This window comes from Panicum virgatum, chromosome 2N, assembly GCF_016808335.1.
Source record: "Panicum virgatum strain AP13 chromosome 2N, P.virgatum_v5, whole genome shotgun sequence".
NCBI lineage: Eukaryota > Viridiplantae > Streptophyta > Magnoliopsida > Poales > Poaceae > Panicum > Panicum virgatum.
Window position 1 is genome coordinate 45,072,843 of NC_053146.1, and position 22,930 is coordinate 45,095,772.

Below are 22,930 nucleotides of genomic sequence, written 5' to 3' on the forward strand. Positions count from 1 at the left end.
GAGAGTACGTGCACGTCGTTTTTGTAGAAACTAAAGCTATATTCTCCAATGATTTTGTGTGTGTGTGTGTGTGTGTGTGTGTGTGTGTGTGTGTGTGTGTGTGTGTGTGTGTGTGTGTGTGTGTGTGTGTGTGTGTGTAACGGTAAGTTGGCATGGATAGGACGGAGAGATCTTTTTCGTGAATTTGTTCTGCTACGTATAATGCGTTAATAACCTTTGGAAATTTTGATCGCAATGTTTCCACTTGAATAATCCTTATTAAGGACGCCAATAGCAACTAAGTATAATGCGGTCTTAATATTCTTTTTAATGAAACATTAACACCATCACCTACTGGTTAAGTACTGTTATTTTTTTTAAAAAAGGTATAAGGTTCGAAGTGCAGAATCAGTGGGACAAAGAAAACAAAACGAAAAAAGAAAAACACAAATGGTAAATTACGGCAATAACGACGATTTAATGGGTAATCAGCGGAAATATTCCCCTCGTGTACGGTATTTTCATGATACTCCTCCCCACCTTGATTGAAAACAGCATGAGGACATCACTTATTTTGGAGGAAAGGAGATAGAGTTTAAATTTCTTGAGCAAGTGGTTGAGTGGTTCAGGCTGTAGTAGGTAGGCCGAACTATAAGCCATCACTGGTATGTGACTTTAAGGCCAGATTTGTGGTTTCCATAGGACTTCTTATAAATCTCATCACATCGGATATTTGGATGCTAATTAGAATTATTAAATATAGACTAATAATAAAATATATTACATAACCACTAGGCTTACTTGGGAGATGAATCTATTAAGTCTAATTAGTTCATAGTCGGCCAAATTACAGTAAATATGTACTAATTATGAATTAATTAGAATTAACTGATTCATCGTCTCGTGAATAAACTCTAGGCTTGTGCATTTAGTTTTATAATTAGCTTATGTATAGTCTTTCCAATTCGTATTGAAACATTCGATGTGATAGGGTTTAAAACAAGCCCTAGGGAACCGAACTACCCCTAATAAGTGAGCAAATTATCGTATCTCAGCAGTCAGTAGTTGCAAATCCTTTCCCGGCCGGCTGTTCATCGATTCCCGGCTGCAAACCTCTAATAGGTCGTTTCCAGAACGTTCCGAGTCCAACTGACTTTTTGGGATTAAGCCATGAATAAACGATCACTTAAACAAACAATTAATCCCCAGCCTAAGATTCCAAGCATCACTCTTGACATATCCATCCACCCATCCAAGTCCCTACCAGGCTAGAATACCAGCACATTTTGTTCTTCGCTGGTGGGGCCAGAGAACAACCCCAAGATCGAGTAGTACAGAGAAAATATAGCAAGATACACTTGGGAGAATAGAAAAACGCAATGAATTTGGAAAGAATGGGCTGCTGTTCTGCTCCAGCACCAGCCAATAATGTTTTTCTCTCACACCACTCCAGCAGCAGCCTCTAGCCACCAGCCAGCCAACAGTGTTTTTCTCTCATACCACTCCAGCAGCAGCCTTCAGCACCAGCACAGCGAACAGGGACAAAGCTGGGAGACCAAATTCCCCGTCCAACCGCAAAGGACAAACTTGTGCGTAAATTAAACAGAAAGTGGGGCCGAGCAAAGCTAGGGCAGGAAACAGAAAAGGAGGGGGAAAGTTGATGCGGATGGCGGGAAAGGAAAGGGGTAAAGCTGGCACAAAGCCGGCTGCAGGAGAACCAGCCCTGGATTAATTAATTAATATTTACTGGAAAGAACAACAACAGCATGCAGGGATTAATATTAAACAGAAAAGAAAATAATGGTGAAGCTAGGAAGAAATTAAAAAGAAGAAAGAAAAAGAAAAAGGTGACTGAGGGCTGCTGCGCTGCGCGGCTGTGCAGTGCTGAGAGCCCGTGGGCCCGCAGGGGTGCAGATGGGCCCGTCAGGGAGCCCACGGTTCCCAGGAGTAGCCGAGCGAGACCCGCGGACAGGGAAGTCCGTAACTGGAGGCCGACGCCGTCAGGTCGGGAGTGTCAGGGTTTCGCCGTTAGTGAAGCGGCGACCGTCGTCTTCTCGAGGCCGGGATCATGGCTTGGACACGGACGCGGCGTCCTTGGGCTGCTGCTGCTGCGAATGCGAGCCCTCGCCGTCGGCCCCGCCGGCGCCGTTGGCCATGGCCGACTGCGCCGTGAGCACGGACATGCTCGGGGAGGCCGGCACGGCCGCCGGGTCGGCGCCGGCGCCGTTCATGCCGGGCGGCAGGCGCATGGCGGCCATGTGGTGCGCGGCGGCGGCGACCCCGAGCCCCGGCGGGCGCATGTGGCACGTCGCGGAGGAGATGGCGGAGGCGAGGGAGACGGGCATGAGGCACAGGCCCTTCCCCTGCAGGTACTGCATGGCGGTGCCCATGTCCTCCTCCATGAGCTTGGCCACCTGCTGCTCCGTCACCGCCAGTCCGTCGCTCCCCGCCGCGGCCGGCGGCGCGCCGCCTCGACCCTGCACGCAGAACACACGTGGCCTCGGACATTCAGGCACGCCTGTACGACGAATAGGAACTTACGAAGTGGTGGTGCCGCTCGCCGTTGGTTCGCGCCTCGCGCGGGGGCAGTGGCGTCATTTCGCGCGGCGGCACGCGAGGCACTGTGGCGCAGCGCTGGCAGTAGCCATCAGCCGTGGCGCTGAAAAGTTTGATCACATCCCGCCGCTGATTCTTTCGAGTGCGGGAAAAGTTGGGGGGAGAGGGGAGAGAGAGAGAGGGGGAAGCGAAGCTAGGCAGGGCTCAGCAGGAGAAAGCTAGAGAGAGAAGCTGCACTGCATGCCACTCGATCGACTCGACTGGACTCGACTGCAAGTGGGAGAGAGAAAGGTAGAGTGAGAGAGAGAGAGAGAGTCACCTCCGAGGACATGTCGGCCACGAGCGGCGCCACGGCAGCGGCGCCACCTAGCCGGCTCATGCTCAGCACCTGCGTGTGGGTTGGTAAACGCAGATCATTACGTTACATACATGTCAGCAGCACCTCCATCAACGGCACCATTGGTGATCTACACCTACACTAATACTACTACTAGTACATTATTAAAATTCATGCTTGCCTTGACTTGGAGCTGCAGGAACTTGACGTAGTCGATGATCTCGTCCAGCATCGACGCCTTGTCCGTCTGCACGCAGCCAGCCATCCACAACATTTTCAGAACAGGAAACTCGCAGCCGTGAGGGTATGCAATGCAAGCCAAGCGCAAAGAACAAAAAGGAGGGTGGACAGACAGCTGAAAAGAGAGCGCGCGCGCAAAGCTAGAGCAGCCTCTCTCCCCCTCTTTGGAAGCGGCGCCGCGCGCGACATGGGCAGGAATTCTAGGCGGGGGAAAAAGCCATGCCCTTCGTCCCCGCGCGGTCGCCGAGGGAGTACGGTGCTGGTCAAGTAGGCCAACGTGCGGGTAAGTGTGCCCCGCACGCGCGCCCACCACCGGCCACGCCTCCGCACAGGCAACGACTCCGTCCGTCCTACAGCTCTCCATCCACGCCCGGGCATATGGCGTTGAACTCTAGCAAAGCTGCTGTCTTCTCCACTGTTTAGTCCCCCTCGTTTTCCTCGGCACAAAAACTCGTTGCGGGTGATTGGGGGAGCCTTTTATTGCCCTGCCAGCATCATCTCCCAACAACCAAAACCCTAGGCCTTGGCCTTGGCAATCTCTCCCACTCTCCCTCCCTCTCTCTCTCTCGGCTGATCGTGCTCCCAAAGCGTGTACTAGGCAGTATGCAATTGGGTTTTCTGTTCACCGTACCTTGTTGGCGTTGGGCACCAGCTCCTGCAGGGCCTTCATCCTCTCCGCGATCCTCTCCCTCCGGAGCTGCAAAAGGGGGAAGACGACGACGACACGATTGGAGCAGCAGGTGAGAGTGAGACTGGGAAACATGTGCACAGCATGGCCAAGACGAATATGAGAACCAAGAAAGGGACAAAGGAAACGTAGCGGTTGGGTTTGGCAGCCGGAGCGGAGGGAGAACAATCCAAATCCAGGAAGAAGCAACAACGTAACAGACAGCTGATTAGCAACCGCCGCCGCGGATTTATTCGCCCAATTGAGGATTAACTACTGCTGGCCGACGTGATTAATAGGAAACGCAGAGCGGCAATTAGGGAGGGGGGCCGGGAGGAGGAGGAGCGGCGTCGCGTAGCTCACCCGCTCCGCGATGCTGTGGGGGTCGGTGGCCTGGCCGCGCCGCGCCCGCACGCGCTGCCTGGGCGGCGCCGCCGCCGCGGTCCCGCCTGAAGCCCCGGCCTGAGGCTGTGACGCGCCACCGAAGCCCTGGCCTGGCAGCGGCGCCGTTTGCTGCTGCGAGCGAGAATCAAAGAACCGTGAGGTTAGAGAGTTGGACCGTACCATGTGTTGCTTCAAGCATTAAGCCATGTACGCATGTGGCTCGTTGAGCTTGCAAACCTGTGGATGCGGCTGGAAATGTTGCTGCTGCTGCTGCTGGAGCGATCCGGCGAAGGCGCCGCCGAAGACGGTGGCGGCCTCTCCTCCCTGGAACGAGCACCGAATAAAAATGCAAACTTTTTGCAAAAGATTCTAGATTCTTGACGGGGCCAAAAAAAGGCAGCAAGTGGATTTGAGGGAAGAAGGCGATGGATGAGTACGGCGGAATTGGCAGCGGCTTTGAGTAGCGCCTGCACGTCGCCGCCCGATCCGCCGCTGCCGAGGGAGAGCGGGAGGAGCATGCCGCCGTCCCCGCCGCCGCCGCCGACCGTCGAGCGGCCCATGCCCTGGAGCAGCATGTGGTGGCCATGCCTCAGATCGGCCAGCTGCTGCAGCACCATCTGCTTCGCCGCCGCCGCGGACTCCGCGCCGCCGCCGCTGATCTGGTGCTGCCGGAGCCGCGACGCTAGCAGCGCGGACTCGTCGTACAAGCCCCCACCGAACTGTTGCTGCTGCTGCTGGTGCATCCCCTCCGCCTCCACTCCGCCCTCCGGCGCCTTCGCTCCCGCCGCGGATGCCAGTTCCGGCCAGGCCGACGGCTGCAGGCCTCCCAGCATCTGGTCGAGGAAGTCGTCGTGCACGCCGCCGGCCGCGCGGAGGTCGTCGAGGGAGATCTGGCCGGCGGCGGCCATGGCCTGCATTTCCCGCGTCGTGGGCTGCATCCCTTGCTGGTCGCTAGGGTTTACGAGCCGGGCGGGCGGCTAGCTAGGGTTACAGGGAAGCTGGCTGGCTGGATGGCCAAGCTGAGGAAAGGTTGGTGGCTCCAACTCCAAGCAAGGGAGACGAGAAAGAACCAGGAGCACGGCGGGTTGGTGTCGCCGGCTATTTATAACGGGGGCGGCGGCTATTTGTTTTACGACTCCACTGATGGATGGAACAGAATGGAATGGATGATGATCAGCTGCTCTTGGCTGTGAGACGGCTATGACTAAATTGACTAGTGTGTGACACTGTGACTAATCATCTTCTTCGATTCTTTTAGAAGAAACACTAATCAAGTGTCTGGTTCAGCGTGTTGTGAGAGTAAAATGACTGCAACTTGTACAGTGTCATGTGGTTGACAGTAGTAGTCATCCTGATACAACGGGTGGATCTTCTGTGCAGACTAGCTAATTGCAACCCTGTAAAAACCAGATCATGAAAACCAGGCTCAGGCCCGAGCCCGGGCCCAGCCAAGATTCCGCCTACCCAAACAGCTGCTAATTGCAGTAGATGGGACTTGACAGCATATTTGTGTTGAATGAATGGCCTCCATGCTATATTTTTCAAGCGTTTCTGGAATATGCATGTTGGGTGAAGATTTGGAGAATGAGGACATGAGGTATTACAAGCAGTAAATTCAGCCACGATTCCGGAAGGGTGGAATGAGACCACGATTGTCTTGATACCGAAAGTGGAAAATCCAGAGAAAGTAACACAGTTTAGGCCCATTAGTTTATGCAATGTGGTCTACAAAGTTATCTCTAAGCTTCTTGCAAATAGACTAAAGAAGGTGTTGCCGGATATTGTTAGCAGTTACCAAAGTGATTTTGTGCCGGGCATATTAATAACCGACAACATCTTGGTAGCATATGAGAGCTTGACCGCGCACAAACCCTAAACCGCGATGGGTTGATACTGTTATGAGCTGTGTCACTTCGGTTAAATATAATGTTCGGTTTAATGGCATGGAAACAGATGTGTTTACACCTTTGAGGGGTTTGAGGCAAGGTGACCCTCTGTCACCTTATTTATTTCTGCTAGTTGCGGAAGGTTTGTCGAGCATGTTGAGGGGAGCAGAAACTCGAGGGGAGTTAGAAGGTGTGAAAGTCTGTCGAGGTGCCTCGGTTATTTCACACTTATTTTTTGCAGACGTTTCTCTTATTTTGATGCATGCGGAGCAACGTAATGCGGAGGCGCTGCGAGGAATTCTGGATAAATATTGTGCTGTCTCGGGCCAAAAGGTTAGTGAAGGAAAATCAAGTATCTTCTTTAGTGCTAACACAGATGTGGAGGTGAAGGCTGTAGTATGTCAAACTTTAAATGTCATGACAGTCTCTTAATGATAAGTATTTGGGGCTTCCGGCTTTGGTGGGAGCTGATAGGAGTGATTGTTTTTGGCATCTGGTGGACCGAGTTAGAGCTCGAGTGAGTGGGTGGAAGGAGAAGCTGCTAAGTTTGGGAGGTAAATAAATTCTCATCAAATCGATTGCTCAAGCAATACCAGTATATGCGATGATGGTGTTTAGACTTCCTCAAAAAATTTGCAAAGGAATCTCTGACACTATATCACAGTACTGGTGGGGCGACGACGACAAGAAGAAGAGAATACATTGGTCTGCTTGGTGGAAAATGTGTATTCCTAAACTAAAAGATGGAATGGGATTTAGAGATTTGCAGAGTTTTAATTTGGCTCTTTTAGCGAAGCAAGTTTGGAGGCTGCTATGTGAACCAGAATCACTGTGTGCAAAGGTATTGAGAGCGAAGTATTATCCGGATGGAAATCTTTTACATGCAAAACTGAAGAAGAGCTCGTCTTTTACTTGGCAGAGTATCATGGCAGGCCTAGAATGTTTCAGAAGGGGATGTATTTGGAGAGTTGGGGATGGATCCCAAATCAACATATGGGAGGATGCATGGATTCCAGCAAGTCATGATCTCCGGATTCAAACACCGAGAGGGACAAGGCTGGTCACTTCTGTAAGGGAACTTATTAATCCAATAGATGGCTTGTGGGATGAAAATCTGGTGCGATCTCTATTCTGGCCGGTCGACGCGGAGAGAATCCTTCAGATACCATTGCATCATGGAAGAGAAGATATGGTGGCCTGGCATTATAATCGTAGTGGAATTTTCTCTGTTCGTTCTGCGTATCATGTGCAATGGGAGCACAAATATGGCAGTAGGCCGGAAGTGGATCAAGCAGGTGCGTCAAATTACACAAAGGTATGGGATGCACTCTAGAAGCTTCGGTTGCCGGGCAAAGTAAAATTTTTCGGTTGGCAAGCTCTGCGGGGTTTCATTCCATGCAGAGGAATTTTAGTAAATAAACACATAGACAATCAAAGCTTCTGTCCAGTCTGTAACTTGGGATGTGAAACATATTCTGTTCACCTGCGAGCGAGCACAGGCTATATGGCGATGTTTAGGTGTTTGGGATCGTATCCGAGAAGTACTGATGGAGGATCACTCGGGTTCTGTTATAATGGAGGAGATAATCAGGAGAAATCAAATGCTAACACATCTAGATAATGTGGGCTTTGCGGAACTCATTTTAACAGGGGGATGGTACCTATGGTGGGAAAGAAGACTGAAAGTTCATGGGCAAGAAGTACAAAGTTTCGCAAGGTCAGCTATGTCGATTATGGTTTTAACGTTAAACTATAAGAATGCAACAAAGAAGGAAGTTCAGGTGAAGGAAGGTTGGAAGAAACCTGCTGAAAATTATGTAAAGTTAAATGTAGATGCAAGCTTCAGTGAAGCCACAGGTACAGGAGCCACTGGTGCAATTATTAGGGATCATACTGGACAAGCAATTGCTTTAGCGCAGAGATTTTTACAACACGTTGGAGATGCACCAATGGCAGAGGCATTTGCTCTGCTGGATGGTCTTCGGTTAGCAGAGCAAGTGGGATGCAATCGGATAATCGTAAACACAGATTGTATGCAGGTGGTTTCGACCATGCGTGATGACGGCTTCTCAGCAACGACAGCAGCTGCTGTCTATGATGATTGCTTCAAGCTTTGGCAAGAGTTTAGCTTGATTTCTATAGAGCATTGTAATAGGGATGCCAATCAAGTAGCCCATGAGCTAGCTAGAAATTCTTTTCTCAATAGGAGCTCATGTATTTGGGCCGATGAGCCACCAAATTTCATTTTTGCTACTCTAGAAAAGGATGTAATCTTAATTCATGATCAATAAAGCTAGCCATGATGGCATTCCCTAAAAAAAATGTACCCGGAGCGGCCTGGCAACTTGAAATATACGGAAATGTATAAATAGAGGTGATGGACCGACTTGATTTTGGCTCAAATTTTTTAGGATGGAGGAAGTATTTGCATGATGAGGCTTATATGGGTCTAGTGTTGGTAGTTAATTACAAGCATGGACTTGTTTCTCATGCCCAAACCAAATTGGGGGGATCATTAGAATTTTCAAGTCAATTCAAAATTTCGTCTAAGATGGAAACTTGGAATAGAGTATAATCATTCGACTTAGAAAATTTCAAATTGGATATGAAAATTTTCAAGTTGATTCTAGAAAACTTGGTTTCAAGAGAGTTTTGAACTTGATTTGAGGACTTTATATAAAAGACGTGGATGTGGTTATGACACAGGAAGCATGGGAGACTGGGAAAGGAAGAGTTAATTTTTAGTGTTTTTCATCCGTTCAGAAATTGGAGTGGGTAGATCAGTGCTGCCTACTAATTTATTATTTTCACTTTAAGACTCCTATATAAGATATGTGTAGTGATGAGTTCCAAGTCCATTTTTGAGAGCCGGACTACATACAGTGCTATGGCAACCCAACGAATTATTATATTCCTATACTATCGTGGTGCATGTTCAGGCCTTGGTCACTATGGTTTTAGGGTACGACACAACATGATACTATGGTTGGCTATTTTACAGGCTGATTATGCAACGAAACATAAGAATAGAGGCAAAGGAAAAGTACTAATTAAAAGATATGATGGCTTATTCCCACATTTTTGTAACTAGCTAAGCTAACTTAAGTTTCCTATAAAACTCTGAAGCACAACCTCTGTGTTTAACATTACAATCGTCTTTGTACTCCTAATTAGATACAAATAAGCTATACAAACTAGACATATATACATATGTATGCTTAACACATGATTAATACTCCCTTCATTCCAAAATTTAGATTGCTTTATTTTATTCTAAGTTAAACTTTCTTACCTTTGACCAACCGTATAGAAAAATACACTACCATCTAACACCATCATACTAGTGTAAAAAAAAAAGCTAACATGGATATATGTCTTCACAATTTTGTTATTTAGCATTCTAGATGTTAATATATTTTCTATAAATTTAATCAAAATTAGAGGTGTTTAACTAGGGACAAAACATAACGTACTTGGAATGGTGGAAGTATATATCCCTTTATCCTATAGAAGAATAATATATGGTGGTGACCGAGACAATTTGAATAAATCGAAATACTGAGTATATGTTGAAGATATATAGACTGGTACAAGACAAAGAGGGTTTATATAATCTAGCTTATGGTCCAATAACAATACGATAAAATGCCACTTTGGACCACAAAAATAATTTGAAATAAGGTACACAATTTATTTCACTTTTTTTATGGCCGGGAGTGTACTTTTACCACTTTTACCAGGACAAAAGATCATTCTATATTATTTAAATAATCCGAAATAAGCTAATCTGAATCAGATTATTTTTTAAAATATCAGATAACATTTTACCATTTTCTTCTTGGACCTCAAGCTTAGATTACGTAACGAGGCCAGAGAGTAACCGGCTGAAAGCTGCTTCTCTCCTCCCTGTGCCGGCGTTGCAATGTCCCTCTTTACGCTGTCAGGCAGCCGGTGGTAAGTCGGCAGTGGAACTGCAAATAAAGGCGCACGCGTACGTGTCCGCCCGGGACGCGCACATGGTTAACGTTGCCTGTGGCTGTGGAGCTTGTGATCCGTAGCTGAGGGGCGCACACGTACACCAGTTTGAACCCTCGGTTTGTTCAGTCTTGTGAACGAGGCCTCGCGTCGCGTTCGTTCTTTCTTTCCCCTCTTGATTGATGAAAATCTTAAAGAAGCGAGGCCTCGCCTTTTTAGGTCCCGTTTGGATCCATCCAACTAATTGGATAATTATTGTTTAGTAAGTTGAAGGGCTTTAGCTGCATATTAGCTGGTTCTGTTTAGATCCATCCTAACTAAAATGAGTTACCTAACAATTAGTTGGTGGATCCAAACAGACCCTTAGTATGTAGTTATGCATCGTATCGACGCGTGACCCGGTCAATGACTCAGCATTGACCGTCGAGGTTTCTCCCGAATGAAAACCAAGTGCTGCCGTGTATGATCTCTGCATGATGAGGTGATCATCGCTCTCCAGTTCAGGCATCTAGCCCCCCTCACTCAAGATCCAGCTCTCAATGGGGTTACAGCTAGGGGTGGTAATGGATTATGATTCTAGTGGTCTCACAATTCAAATTGATCCTTATATAATTCTAGCTCAAAATTGTATTAGATTAGAGCCCGGTTCTTTCAGGATCCGACGCGTAGATTAACTAAGTCAAATTAATTTTAAGACCTTTTTCATGCGGCACTGATGCTAAGACCTTTTTAGTTTTGAGAGCATGTACGCCAATGCAGTTAGGCTGATGGATCGAGCGGTTAGAACCTGTGGTTGCCTCTTTCCGAATTATATTGCCCAACATGGTAGTGCCGTAGTGGTAGGCCCGACCCGAGCAGGCAGCCCGGTACAAACAAAGGGATCATCTTCTTCGTTCATGCGGTCGACATCCTCTCGTACTACCAATGCAACGTGGAGAAACATATGCGGCCGCGCGCAACTGCATCTGTATCATCATTGGCTGACTTGGGCTACTCTTAGGCTGCTGTGCTGCGTGACTGACTGACAGGTCAACGGTTCAGCAGCTAGCCTTTGGCGAGGAGCGAGAGGAGAAGATGTCAACTTGGCAGCATGCATGGTCGGTCGCCGAATGCATATGGACTATCATGGATAGATGCAACAACGGAAATACGGCTAAACATAGAGCGAGGGCCGGCCTGCCTTGTCGGCACGTTCTTATGATTTATCCCCGGCACAGCACGGCACGGCACTAATTAAACACAGGATGCATAGTCCATCCCGTGACTCATAGCTATAGATTAGAGCGAGGCGAGAGCATCTGACCAGGGTTCGTTTCGAAGCTACTATGAAGGATCCGCTGACGACCCCTCCCGGCCTGAGCCCCCTGTACCTGTGCCTAACTTGCGGCCCAGTCGTCCCTCGTCCGAGAGCACAGCGAAGTTAGGCGTGCAAAAAAAGACGGCGAAAGCGAGCCTAGTGATCGACAGTACGTACGTGCGCCCGTGATCGAGCAAGCGCACCCGGTCCAATCCAACGCACCCAAAATATTTTTTTCCACACTTCCTTTTCATTTTTCCTTTTTTTCGTCTTACCATTATGGAATTAATTTCTTTTTAAAGATTAAGAGCCAAACTAGCTTAAAATAAATAATAATTGTTCCGAATCCTGGTTCAACTCCTTCAATACCGAATTCAAGATGTTCCATCTTTGCATTTATTGCAATTTTTTCTCAACTATTATTTAAAATTAGAATAGTCTTATTACTTCAACAAAATCTTTTTTTTAAAAAAATAAAATACTATTTCGATTCCTATATAATTCTTATATATCATAATATGAATTTTTCTTATTGTTTCTTCTTAAATTGGTTACGATTAACATCTTTTGGAACCTTTCTGGAATGAATCCATTTTTCTAGGAAGATGGAACATTTTGGGTAATGTACCCAGGTTTTTTAAGTCACTACTACAAAAAGAGTTTGTACGGTGGATGAAAATCAAATTTTAGAGGCGTGTGTGGCTTTTCGCAACTAAAAATATTGTTTGCAGGAACGAATAACGAGCCTGCCCCTGTAAATCCATTTCTAAGGGCGGTTCATGCCCTCACCCGCTCCTACCGACCGAATAAAAAAAATAAGAAAAAATCTCCGGAGCAGTCGCCCCTCCCCCGTGTCGGCAGCCTCTCCTCTTGTGCCGGCAGCAGCCGCTGCGGTGATCGCCGCCGCTCCCTGCGTTGCCGCCATGCGCCGCACACTCTTGCCACAACCCCCGACTGAAGTGTCTCCTCATAAAAGAAGACTTAAATGTGATACAAATATCAGTCTCAGGAGGCTGATAACACATTTATTACATCAGATGGTACATCACCGTACAACTCTACGCGGTAATGGGCAGTGAAGCGCCACTATCGCGAGGATAACAACTAAAACCCACACAACGACATTAACTATGAAGAGGTCATCAGAGTCTTGCGCCATACGGAGCTTCCTGTGGGTGACCCTATCCACATGCAAGGTTGGGTGCAGGACGGAACCCCTACTCAACGTCTTCGGGAACGAAGTCTGGATCTTCCTCTGTAAAAATTTGAAAAAGGGGTGAGTACAAACGTACTCAGCAAGTCCAACCACACCCACGGAGGGGGTATAAACAGAATATAATGCATAGGGTAAATCAAGGATAAGGCTAGGGTTTAATTTGCGGAAAGCTAATTTTTATGCAGGGATTTATTTGAAAGAAAGGGGTTTTCAAAAGTAATTATCTTGCACTGAGTAACACGTAGGGTCGATCCACTCAGGATCCCAGTTTTAAGTTGCTACCGGACTCCTCATCCGCCGTAGCACACGGCACAGCTGCCGAAAACTTTTCCAAAATAACTCACGCCAACCCATCCATTCCTAGAAGAAACACTAGTTGTGTGACCAAATCGTAACTCGCCCAGCACCGTGGGCACAGCTATTCGAATAGATTTTTAACTCTGCAGAGGTGTGCAACTTTATCCACAAGCGGGGTACCACAGCACGATCACTTTAGTGTCGGCGCAGATCTCCACAAAGCCATTACCCACCTTAACTAGACCTGACTAACCACCACGGGATCCACTAAGGGGCCATTGACCTATCTCTGAGGTTTAACCGGGGCATAAGTCACACAGAGCTTATCCCTTCTCCTTAGTCACTCGTTGCTCTCAGCTCTCCTGATGGCTATCAGACTAACTAGTGGGGTTTATGCTAAGCCGTTGCCCATACAACGGTCGAGTAGCTTGCACGATAGTGGAGTTAGGCAAGATGACACACCAACTCGGTCCTTAATTGTGACAAGATGGATATCTCCCAACCTTGCTCAACCACACAGGTACGAGCACACCATTCGGCAATTCACACAGAAGTGTCATCCATCCCGTCTAAACTCATCTTTCGAAAATTCCACATTTTCCCTTCCCACACACTCACATATTTTCTTTTTATAAAACAAGTGGTACCATGTTCGAGGCCCTACCAGCGATTAACATCCAAATAGAAATAATCATATTCAGACATTAATCTAGGTGGTCAAGGAATGGTTATAACAATTCAAGGGGTGGCTATCCAATCATGTTTTCAGTAGTCAAAACATATGCAGTTTTGTAAAACAGGCCAATAGGTTGTGTTTATAAAACTGGGACAAAACATGCATCAAAGGATGAGATTGAACTTGCCGTTCTCAAAGCCTTCCGGGAAGTCCTGACCGAGGTACTGTCCTTCGGGTTTGGGGTCGCGAAACTGGTCCTCGTTCACTTGCTCGCGGTACTGCTCGTCGATAGGTTCTCCCTCATTCACACCGTGATCTACGACGCACACATGCAAGCACACAATCAAGAAAAAGAAATAAAAGTTTTATCATTGAGCTCGAATCGGGAACAATTAAGATATAGAGACAGGAGTAATATTTTTGGGCGGTTTTCTAATGGCACGATCAAAATTATGTTATGAAATGCGTGGTAAAGTTTCAGGTCAATCGGAGAATGTTTGGCGCATGAAATGATAGGTTACAGAGAGGTTTAGGGGCTAAACCGGGATTAGGGGCCTATTTGTAATTAGTTTTGAGGGTGAAAGGACTGGATTGCAATTTCTAGAAATATCTAGGGCATACTAGAAAGGTGTAGGGGTCTATTTAAAATTGAGTTTATATGGTGGAGGGCTAGTTCCCTAAATAAATAAAAGTGGAAGGGCCTTTATTTAAAAGTGGCATATAGGGGGGTCTCTTTAAAAATGAGAAGGAAGGGCAGTGGGGTTAAGGGCAAAACGCCCTTTCTTCTTCCTCCTCCTTCCCCCCGAGGAACAGAGGAGGGCGCGGGGGGTCGCCGGCACCCTCGGGGTGCGACGGCGGCTATGGTGTGGGGGAAAAGAGAGAGGGAGGTCCGTGGGGTCTATTCCTGGCCGCAGCTCGAGCGGAGGTGGAGCGAGGCGGCCTGGCCATGACGACCGGCAGGCGGCGGCGGCCCTGAGCCAGCATCCTGGAGGCGCGGCGGAGGTCAAGGAGGGGGAGAAAAGCAAGAGGGGACCGAGAGGGTTCCACCCCCTACCTCGGCTTAGGCTAGGACACAGTGAGGGGAGCTGTCCACGGGGACCGGCGGCGGTGGGCAGAGGAGCTCTTGGTGGCGGCGCTGCAGAGCTAGGGAGGAGGCGGGCAGTGGCTGTGGTGCTCAGAGGCGAGGTGGAGGGCCCTTTTATAGGCGCTGCAAGGCGGTGGAGCGGGCGGGGCGCGTTGGTATCGGCCGGCGAGCTTCGTGGGCGCCTTTAATGGCGTTCGGCATCGCGGCGCGCGGTAGCGCGATTCGCGGCGGCGACGTGATGGCTCGGGCAGGAATGACGCGCATGGGGGGGGCGAGCACATGGAGGGGCCGGATGTGGGGCTCGGCGTCGAGCAGAGCGGCGCGAGCGGCAAGGTGGCGGCGCTGTGCGGTCAATGGACGGCACGGCGAGCGGCGCGGCCGCATGGAACGCGTGCTGCGCACAGGGCGTGCGCGTGCAGCGCGTAGGGACGGCGGGCCGAGTCGGCAGTGGCGGGCGGCGTGGCGAGCGGCGCGGGCGCGTGCGCACGTGTGGGCAGGGGCGCGCGCCGAGGTGGCAAGGGCACTGCGGTGCCGGTGGGATGGGACGGGGCGAGCAGAGAGCGGCCGCGAGCGGGGAAGGCGGTGGCCGGGGCTGGGCGCACTTGGCGCCGCGCGTGCGGGAGAGGAGGGAAGCAGGAAGAAGGAGAAGGAAGGAGGACGGAAAAGAAAAAAGAAAAAAGGGAAAAGAAAAATGGAGAAAAAGAAAAAGGGAGAGAGAGAGAGAGAGAAAGAGATCGCGCCGGCAGGTTTCGCGGCGGCGACCGCGACCGGACGAGCACACGCGCCGGTCAGGTGTGACGCGTGGAACGAGGAAGAACAGAGAGATGGGACGGCGATTAGATTCGGATGTCGGGATAGGTTTTTCGGGTGATTGGGAGATCGGGTGGGGGACGATTTCGGATGGATTGAGATCAACAATGAAAAGAGATTTAAAAATATTTTGAGCGCGTGATTTATTTTGATAAATTTTCGAGATGTTACAAACCTACCCCACTTAAAATGAATCTCGTCATCGAGATTCGGCTGGCTTCTAAAGAGGTGGGGAAACTCCTTTTTCAAAGCATCTTCACGCTCCCATGTAGCTTCTTCTATTCCGTGTCTGCTCCACTGAACTCTGCAAATCCATACTTCGGAGTTTCTTGTCCTCCTAGTGACAGTGTCCAGGATCTTGACAGGTACTTCCTGGTACCGAAGGTCTGTTTGTAGATCTATTTCTTTTTCTGGCACATGCTTTTTCTCAGGTACCCTTAAACATCTCCTTAGCTAGGACACATGGAACACCGGGTGTATATCTGACATTCCTTCTGGTAGCTCCAGTCGGTATGCTACGGCTCTGACTTTCTTCAGAACTTGGTACGGTCCAATGTACCGAGAGGCCAACTTTCTTTGTACTTGTAATCTTTGAGTTCCCCGAATAGGTGAAACCTTAAGGTAGACGAACTCTCCCGGGTTGAAGCTTATTTCTCGTCTTTTCTTGTCTGCGTAGCTCTTTTGTCAAGACTGGGCGGCCTTCAGCTTTTCTCTAATCTCGGCCACTCTTTCTTCTGCTTCCTTTATGAGTGCGGGCCCAACTAGGGCACGTTCCCCAACTTCTGACCACATCAGAAGAGTTCTGCTTTTCCTCCCTAAAGAGCTTCAAATGGTGACATGCCCAAGCTTGCTTGATAACCATTAATGTATGAAAATTTCGCATAGGGCAAACTCTGCTCCCAATTCTTGCCATTGGTAAGGACACATGCTCTCAACATATCTTCCATAATCTGATTTACCCTTTCTATTTGGCCATCCGTTTGCTGGTGATAAACGGAGCTGAAATCCAATTTGGTGCCCATGGCTTTATGCAAACTTTTCCAAAACCTAGAGGTGAATTGGGTCCCTCTATCTGAAACAATTCTTCTAGGCACACCATGCAACTTTACTATGTTTTCCACATAAAGCTTAGCTAGCTTTTCTCCACCGTAATTGGTCCGCACGGGTATAAAATGAGCCGATTTAGTGAGTCGGTCCACTATTACCCATATGGAGTCATGTCCTTTCTGTGTTCTAGGCAAACCTACCACAAAGTCCATTCCTATCTCATCCCATTTCCAAACCGGGATGGGTAGGGGTAGCAACAATCCTGCTAACTTCTGATGTTCGGCCTTGATCCTTTGACAAGTATCACAATGGGCGACAAACCGTGCAATATCCGCCTTCATTCCCTTCCACCAATATTTTTGTTTTAAGTCTATATACATCTTGGTGGATCCTTGGTGGATGGAGTAGGCCGAGTTATGGGCTTCATCCATAATTTTGTGCCGTAAGTCTCCTTCTTTGGGTACACAAATCCTATTTTTATACCATAAAGTTCCCTCATTATCCACTCTAAAGTCCGATGCCTTATTTTCTCCAGTTTACATTCGGATTTTCATCAAGTCCTTGTCCAAATTTTGGGCCTTTCTGATTTTATCCTCCAGAGTGGGTTGAACGCTCATCTTGCAAATGGAACCTCGAGGGACAATGTGCACATTCAATCGTGCCATTTCTTCCTGCAGATGGGCATCCTTGGGTCCATAAGATTTCCGGCTTAAGGCATCAGCTACCACATTAGCTTTGCTAGGGTGATAATGAATTTCCACATTATAATCTTTAACCAGTTCTAACCACCTTCTTTGCCTTAAGTTCAAATCTGGATGGGTGAAAATATACTTCAAACTCTTATGGTCGGTGTAGATCTCACACTTATTTCCAATTAGATAATGTCTCCAAATCTTGAGGGCATGCACTACGGCTGCAAACTCCAGATCATGTGTTGGGTAATTCTGTTCATGAGGCCTGAGCTGTCGGGAAGCATAAGCTACTACCTTCCCGTCTTGCATGAGAACACATCCTAATCCTTGTCGGGATGCATCACAATAAATGACAAAATCCCGATGAATATCCGGTAGGGTCAGTACTGGGGCGGTTGTCAACATATTCTTCAATTCTTGAAAACTTCTTTCACATGACTCTGTCCAGGTGAATTTCTTATCCTTCTTGAGCAGCTCCGTCATGGGTCGAGCTATCTTGGAGAATCCCTCAATAAATCTTCGATAATACCCAGCTAATCCAAGAAAGCTTCTGATTTCACTAATATTGTTCGGTTGCTGCCAATTGGAGATTGCTTCGACCTTCTCAGAGTCCACTGCTACTCCATCTGCGGTCAGAATATGACCAAGAAAAGCTACTTTCTCAAGCCAGAATTCACACTTGCTGAATTTGGCATATAGCTTATGTACTCTCAGCTTTTCCAATACCACCCGCAGATGTTGCTCGTGTTTCTGGACACTCTTGGAGTAGATAAGTATGTCATCGATAAAGACTATGACAAACTTATCTAACTCGTCCATAAACACCTTGTTCATGAGATTCATGAAATAAGCAGGTGCATTGGTAAGTCCAAAAAACATCACCGTAAACTCAAACTGCCCGTAACGGGTGACAAAAGCTGTCTTTGGGATGTCGCTTTCTCTAATCTTGAGCTGAAAATATCCTGACCTCAGATCAATCTTGAAGAAGTACTTGGCTCCTTTTAGTTGATCGAAAAGGTCATCAATCCTGGGGAGGGGGTACTTATTCTTGATGGTAACTTCGTTTAGTGTCCGGTAATCTACACACAACCTCATACGCCCATCCTTCTTCTTGACAAATAGGACCGGGGCTCCCCAAGGCGACAAGCTTGGTCTGATGAAGCCAATTCATTGTAGTTCTTCCAGTTGCTTCTTTAATTCTGCCAATTCAGAGGCTGCCATCCTATAGGGTCTCTTGACTATAGGAGAGGTTCCAGGGACAAGGTCGATGACAAACTCTATATGCCTATCTGGTGGCATTTCGGGAAGTTCTTCAGGGAAAACATCTGGGTATTCGTTTACTACCGGGACTTCTTCCAAGGATTTGGCTTCCATGCTAAACACCATCGGGTCTGGTCCACTTCCCCGGGTATGGCAGGTCACTCATACTCCTTCTGGGTTCGTTAGGTGTACCACCTTGTCAGCACAACCTATGTGACCATTGTGTAGGCTTAACTAGTCCATTCCAAGAATCACGTCTATTCCCTTAGACTTAAGTACTACTAGGTCTGCTAGAAACTCTACTCCACTTAAATTGATCCTTACCCGTAGACAACCTAGTTGACACTTGATGTCACCTCCAGGCGTCCGGGTTAATAGGGGTGTTTTTAGTAGTATTGTAGGTATTTTATGTTTATCCACAAAGCTTGACGATATGAATGAATGTGATGCTCTAGAATCAAATAATACTGTTGCCAGAGTTGAGCTGACTAGGAACTCACCTAGTACCACTCCTTGTGCACCTTGAGCCTCTTGCGTGTTGATGTGGTTGACGCGGGCTCGTCCATACGGCTGCTGGCTGTTGTTGTTGCCCTTGTTGTTGCCGCCGATGGGAACACGGTTGGCTCTGGACACTGGTGTCCTAGGCCCATTCACCGTGTTGGAGAAAGCTGATGCAGCAGGCTTGTTTTTGGCATATGGGCAGTTGGCAATGTAATGCCCTATCTCTCGGCTGTTGAAATAGACCCTAGCATTGTTGTTGTTGTTGGTGACTTGGCTGGCATTGCTCTGCGGGGCCTTCATGGTGTTCTGGCTTCTGAACTGTGTGTTAGGGGCTTGGGATTCTGTCACTTGTGACTGGGTTCTATACTGCATTGGGGCCTAAGATCTTGGTGCCGTATAGCTGGAGTTCCTTGGTTTCTAGAAGCGGTCCTGCTGGCGGGCCTTACTTTCCAAAAATTTACACTTATTTTCCCTCCTTTCTTTAGCTTTGGCCCTTTCTGTGAGGATGGCCATGTTCATCAGAGTATTGAAGTCGGGGTATATCTGAGGGGTAAGCAAGGTTCGGAGTTCTGGGGTCAGTTCCTTCTTGAACATGTCCTGCTTCTTTTCATCCTTGTCTACTTCTTCTGGTGCGTAACATGCAAGCTCCATGAACTGGTAGGTGTACTCTTCCACAGACATGCTCCCTTGCTGTAGTGCGCGGAACTCATCCACCTTGCGCTTCATGGTGGCTGCGGGGATATGGTAGCGGTGAAACTCTTTCACAAACTCGTCCCAAGTGATGGTGGTGGCATCTTCGGCAGCGGCTCAATAATTCTCCCACCAAGCTAAGGCAGTTCCGGTGGGTTGGTGAGCTGCCAGGAGAACTTTGTCTCGGTCTTGGCATTCGAACGGCTCGAGGTTCCTTTGGATCACATGCAGCCAGTCATCTGCCTCCAAGGGATTGCTGGATCCTACAAAGGTGGGTGGCTTGGTCATCAAGAAAGCTGTTAGCTTGTCATTCATGGTCTGTTCTCGTGGCCGCTTGTTGATGAGGGCATTGGCCAGGGCTTCCAGTATGAGGGTTTGGTTGCTTATCGCCTGTGCCAGGTCCCCAAAAGGTGGAGGTGGTGGTAGTGACACTTCTCCTTGGTTTCCTCCTCCGTTCTGGCTCACTTCTTGTTCTCCCTGAGGAGGGTTCTGTCCATTAGGCTGTCCTCCCGCACCAGCGGCTGCAGGGGTCCGGTTGTGGGAGGCCCTCGTACCGCTTCGGGAAGCCATCTGTAGATTAGGTAGAGTCTTTGTGAGATTGGGATTAGGATTAAGTCATGTTTAAATTGTTTAATTCATATTTTTGGAAAGGCAGAATCTACCTTCCGTCGAAAAGCACACAAACTAACAACAAGCACACAAGCAAACAACAAGCACAAACAACTTTATTACTGCGAGGAGGTACAACACTGGGGCAAGGCCAAACGCGTACTACACGTCCGGGTACAGGGTCACACTTAAGGGTCCAACTTAAGCCAAAGAGGCTGGGGTGGCTTCTCCTAGGGTGGCTTCAGGACAAGCTACTCGCGGAGCAAGCCTTCTTCTGGGGCGGAGTGTGCGAGTAGTCCTTGCTCGCCGTCCTCTATGTTTCTATTTTCCAGGGGTTGTGCAGCAGCTTCTCCTTCAACGGCGGCAGTAGACCCTTCAGGGTTCTCGGGTGGGGCTTGTGGGGTTCTTAAGAGTGGTCCCCATCCTATGACGGGGGTTGCAAGTAGAACATGGTCTTCCCCAATTGCCGGGACTGGTGTTCCACTTCTGGTCCATTCTCGCATATGCCAGTCCCGGACCTGCCTGAGGCTCTCCTGGGCAACCGCTTCACTGCTAACCGCGGCTTTGGCTCTTGCCTCGGCTTGGGCTGCCCGGATCTGTTGCAGTCTCACCGCGAGTTCTGCTTGCTCTGCTCGATGGACTTGCTCCCTCAGGATGTTAGCTTTCTCATCAAAGAGCTGATCCACGGAGGCTAAGTAGGTAGCCACTAGGTACAGGGGGTCTTCTTCATGGCAGCGCCATTCTAGGCTTCACATGCGAGCTTCCCAAACTGGGGTTCTGATGGCCGGAGGGAAGAACCTCATTGGTGTGGGGGCTAGGTGTCCTTCAAAAATCCGACACAGATAATAGAGTGCCTTCCTGACGGCCAAGGGATAGGTGTCTTGGTGCCTAAACCCTGTAGCGGTCACTCGCCATGGCTGGATGTCGGGGTAGCGGTAACTTCTGGCGATGACCAGGATCACTTTGCAGTGGACCATGGTGTTCGTACTCTCTGTTGTAGTACCTTAGGCGTTCCGTAACGCTAAGGCTTTCCAGGGCGCTGATCAAAAAGCTGGGAAAGCCAGGTGTAGCTTGGCAATTGCCCTGGGTCCATCCTTCCTCAGCCATCTGAAAATAAAGATAGGGTGAACAAGTTTTGCACAAATATTTGGGTACAAAGGGGATAGATGGTACTTATTATTACAACATGGTGGGGTACAGTTTCCATGGATACACGATTATTAGGATAGGGTTTCTAGCTTGGAGTGCTACTCCTATCATGGGGATTCTTCCTCGATCTGGATAGGGCGCTTCTTTGGTGGAAGACACTGCTCCATCACATCGTCTTCAGTCTGAGTATCCCTATCCCAATGGGTTTCTTCGGATTCTTCCTCTATCCACCCACCTACTCCTCTGTGAACCTCGTGGTTTTAACATTGGGCTTGGAGAGTGGCTAGGGACTCCTCAGCTCGTACATCTCTTATCCGTTGTTCTTCTATTTCTTGGATTGCCTTTTCTGCCCTGCGGATTTGGTGCTTCAGTTGTTCCGCTTGTTCGCGGTAGAGTTCATCCAGACCGGTGAGGTAGATGGATAGGTGGGAGACCGTATCTTCTAGGTCTTCTTCTTCTCTCCCAAGTCCTCTCATCCGGGCAATCCATGAGCATCCTCTTCCTCAAGTAGGCGGGAAAAATCCCATAGGAGTCCGCTGAAGATGATGCTTGTAGACCACACGCAGACGTCGCAAGGCTTTTCGAGCGGCTTTTCGGTAGGTGTCTGGGAAGCGAAAGCCAGTGGTGGAGATGAACCAGGGGTCCACATCAGGGTAGCGGGTGCTTTTTCCCACGAAGATCATCAAGTCGCACTGGAGAGTGCCCCTGGAGTCGTACTCCCGGTAGACGTACTCTGGTGGGTCCATAACTCTAACGCGTTCCAGGCTGAGTAGCAATAGCTTAGGAAGGCCGGGCTCTGCATGGCAGATTCCGCCACTCCATCCATTGTCATCCATCTGGAACAGGGCAAGAACCAGCGGTGAGTGCTTGTGTGGAAAAAAGATTAAGCAAGGAAAAGACCTAATGTGAAAAGGCCTGAAAAAGGGTCTCGCTCCTAGGGTCACATCCTACGGCCAACCTACGGCTCTGATACCACCTGAAGCATCCCCTCATAAGAGAAGACTTAAATGTGATACAAATATCAGTCCCAGGAGGCTGATAACACATTTATTACATCAGATGGTACATCACCGTACAACTCTACGTGGTAATGAGCAGTGAAGCGCCACTATCGCGAGGATAACAACTAAAACCCACACAACAACATTAACTACGAAGAGGTCATCAGAGTCTTGTGCCATACGGAGCTTCCTGCGGGTGACCCTATCCACATGCAAGGTTGGGTGCAGGACGGAACCCCTACTCAACGTCTTCGGGTATAAACGTACTCAGCAAGTCCAACCACTCCCACAGAGCGGGTATAAACAAAATATAATGCATAGGGTAAATCAAGGATAAGGCTAGAGTTTAATTTGCGGAAAGCTAATTTTTATGCAGGGGTTTATTTGAAAGAAAGGGGTTTTCAAAAGCAATTATCTTGCACTGAGTAACACGTAGGGTTGATCCACTCAGGATCCCAGTTTTAAGTTGCTTTCGGACTCCTTATCTGCCGTAGCACACGTCACAGTTGTCGGACACTTTTCCAAAACAACTCACGCCAACCCATCTATTCCCAGAAGAAACACTAGTTGTGTGACC

At 48.5% G+C, this 22,930-nt stretch overlaps 1 protein-coding gene across 2 annotated transcripts; it reads right to left on the reverse strand.

Moving 5' to 3' along the window:
* Positions 1–1,661: 1,661 nt before the first annotated feature.
* Positions 1,662–5,336, reverse strand: LOC120660668 (bHLH transcription factor RHL1-like). 2 transcript variants are annotated; one of them, XM_039939284.1, is made up of 7 exons: positions 4,601–5,336; positions 4,401–4,487; positions 4,143–4,295; positions 3,744–3,809; positions 3,054–3,119; positions 2,855–2,923; positions 1,662–2,456 (listed from the first exon to the last, which is right to left on the reverse strand). In XM_039939284.1, the coding sequence occupies exons 1-7, from the start codon at positions 5,099–5,101 to the stop codon at positions 2,046–2,048; spliced, it is 1,353 nt and encodes a 450-aa protein (XP_039795218.1). In that variant the 5' UTR covers positions 5,102–5,336; the 3' UTR covers positions 1,662–2,045. The 2 variants fall into 2 exon arrangements, with proteins under 2 accessions (XP_039795218.1, XP_039795217.1); XM_039939283.1 differs by having other exon boundaries at positions 2,046–2,456; positions 4,143–4,292; positions 4,601–5,101.
* Positions 5,337–22,930: the final 17,594 nt, after the last annotated feature.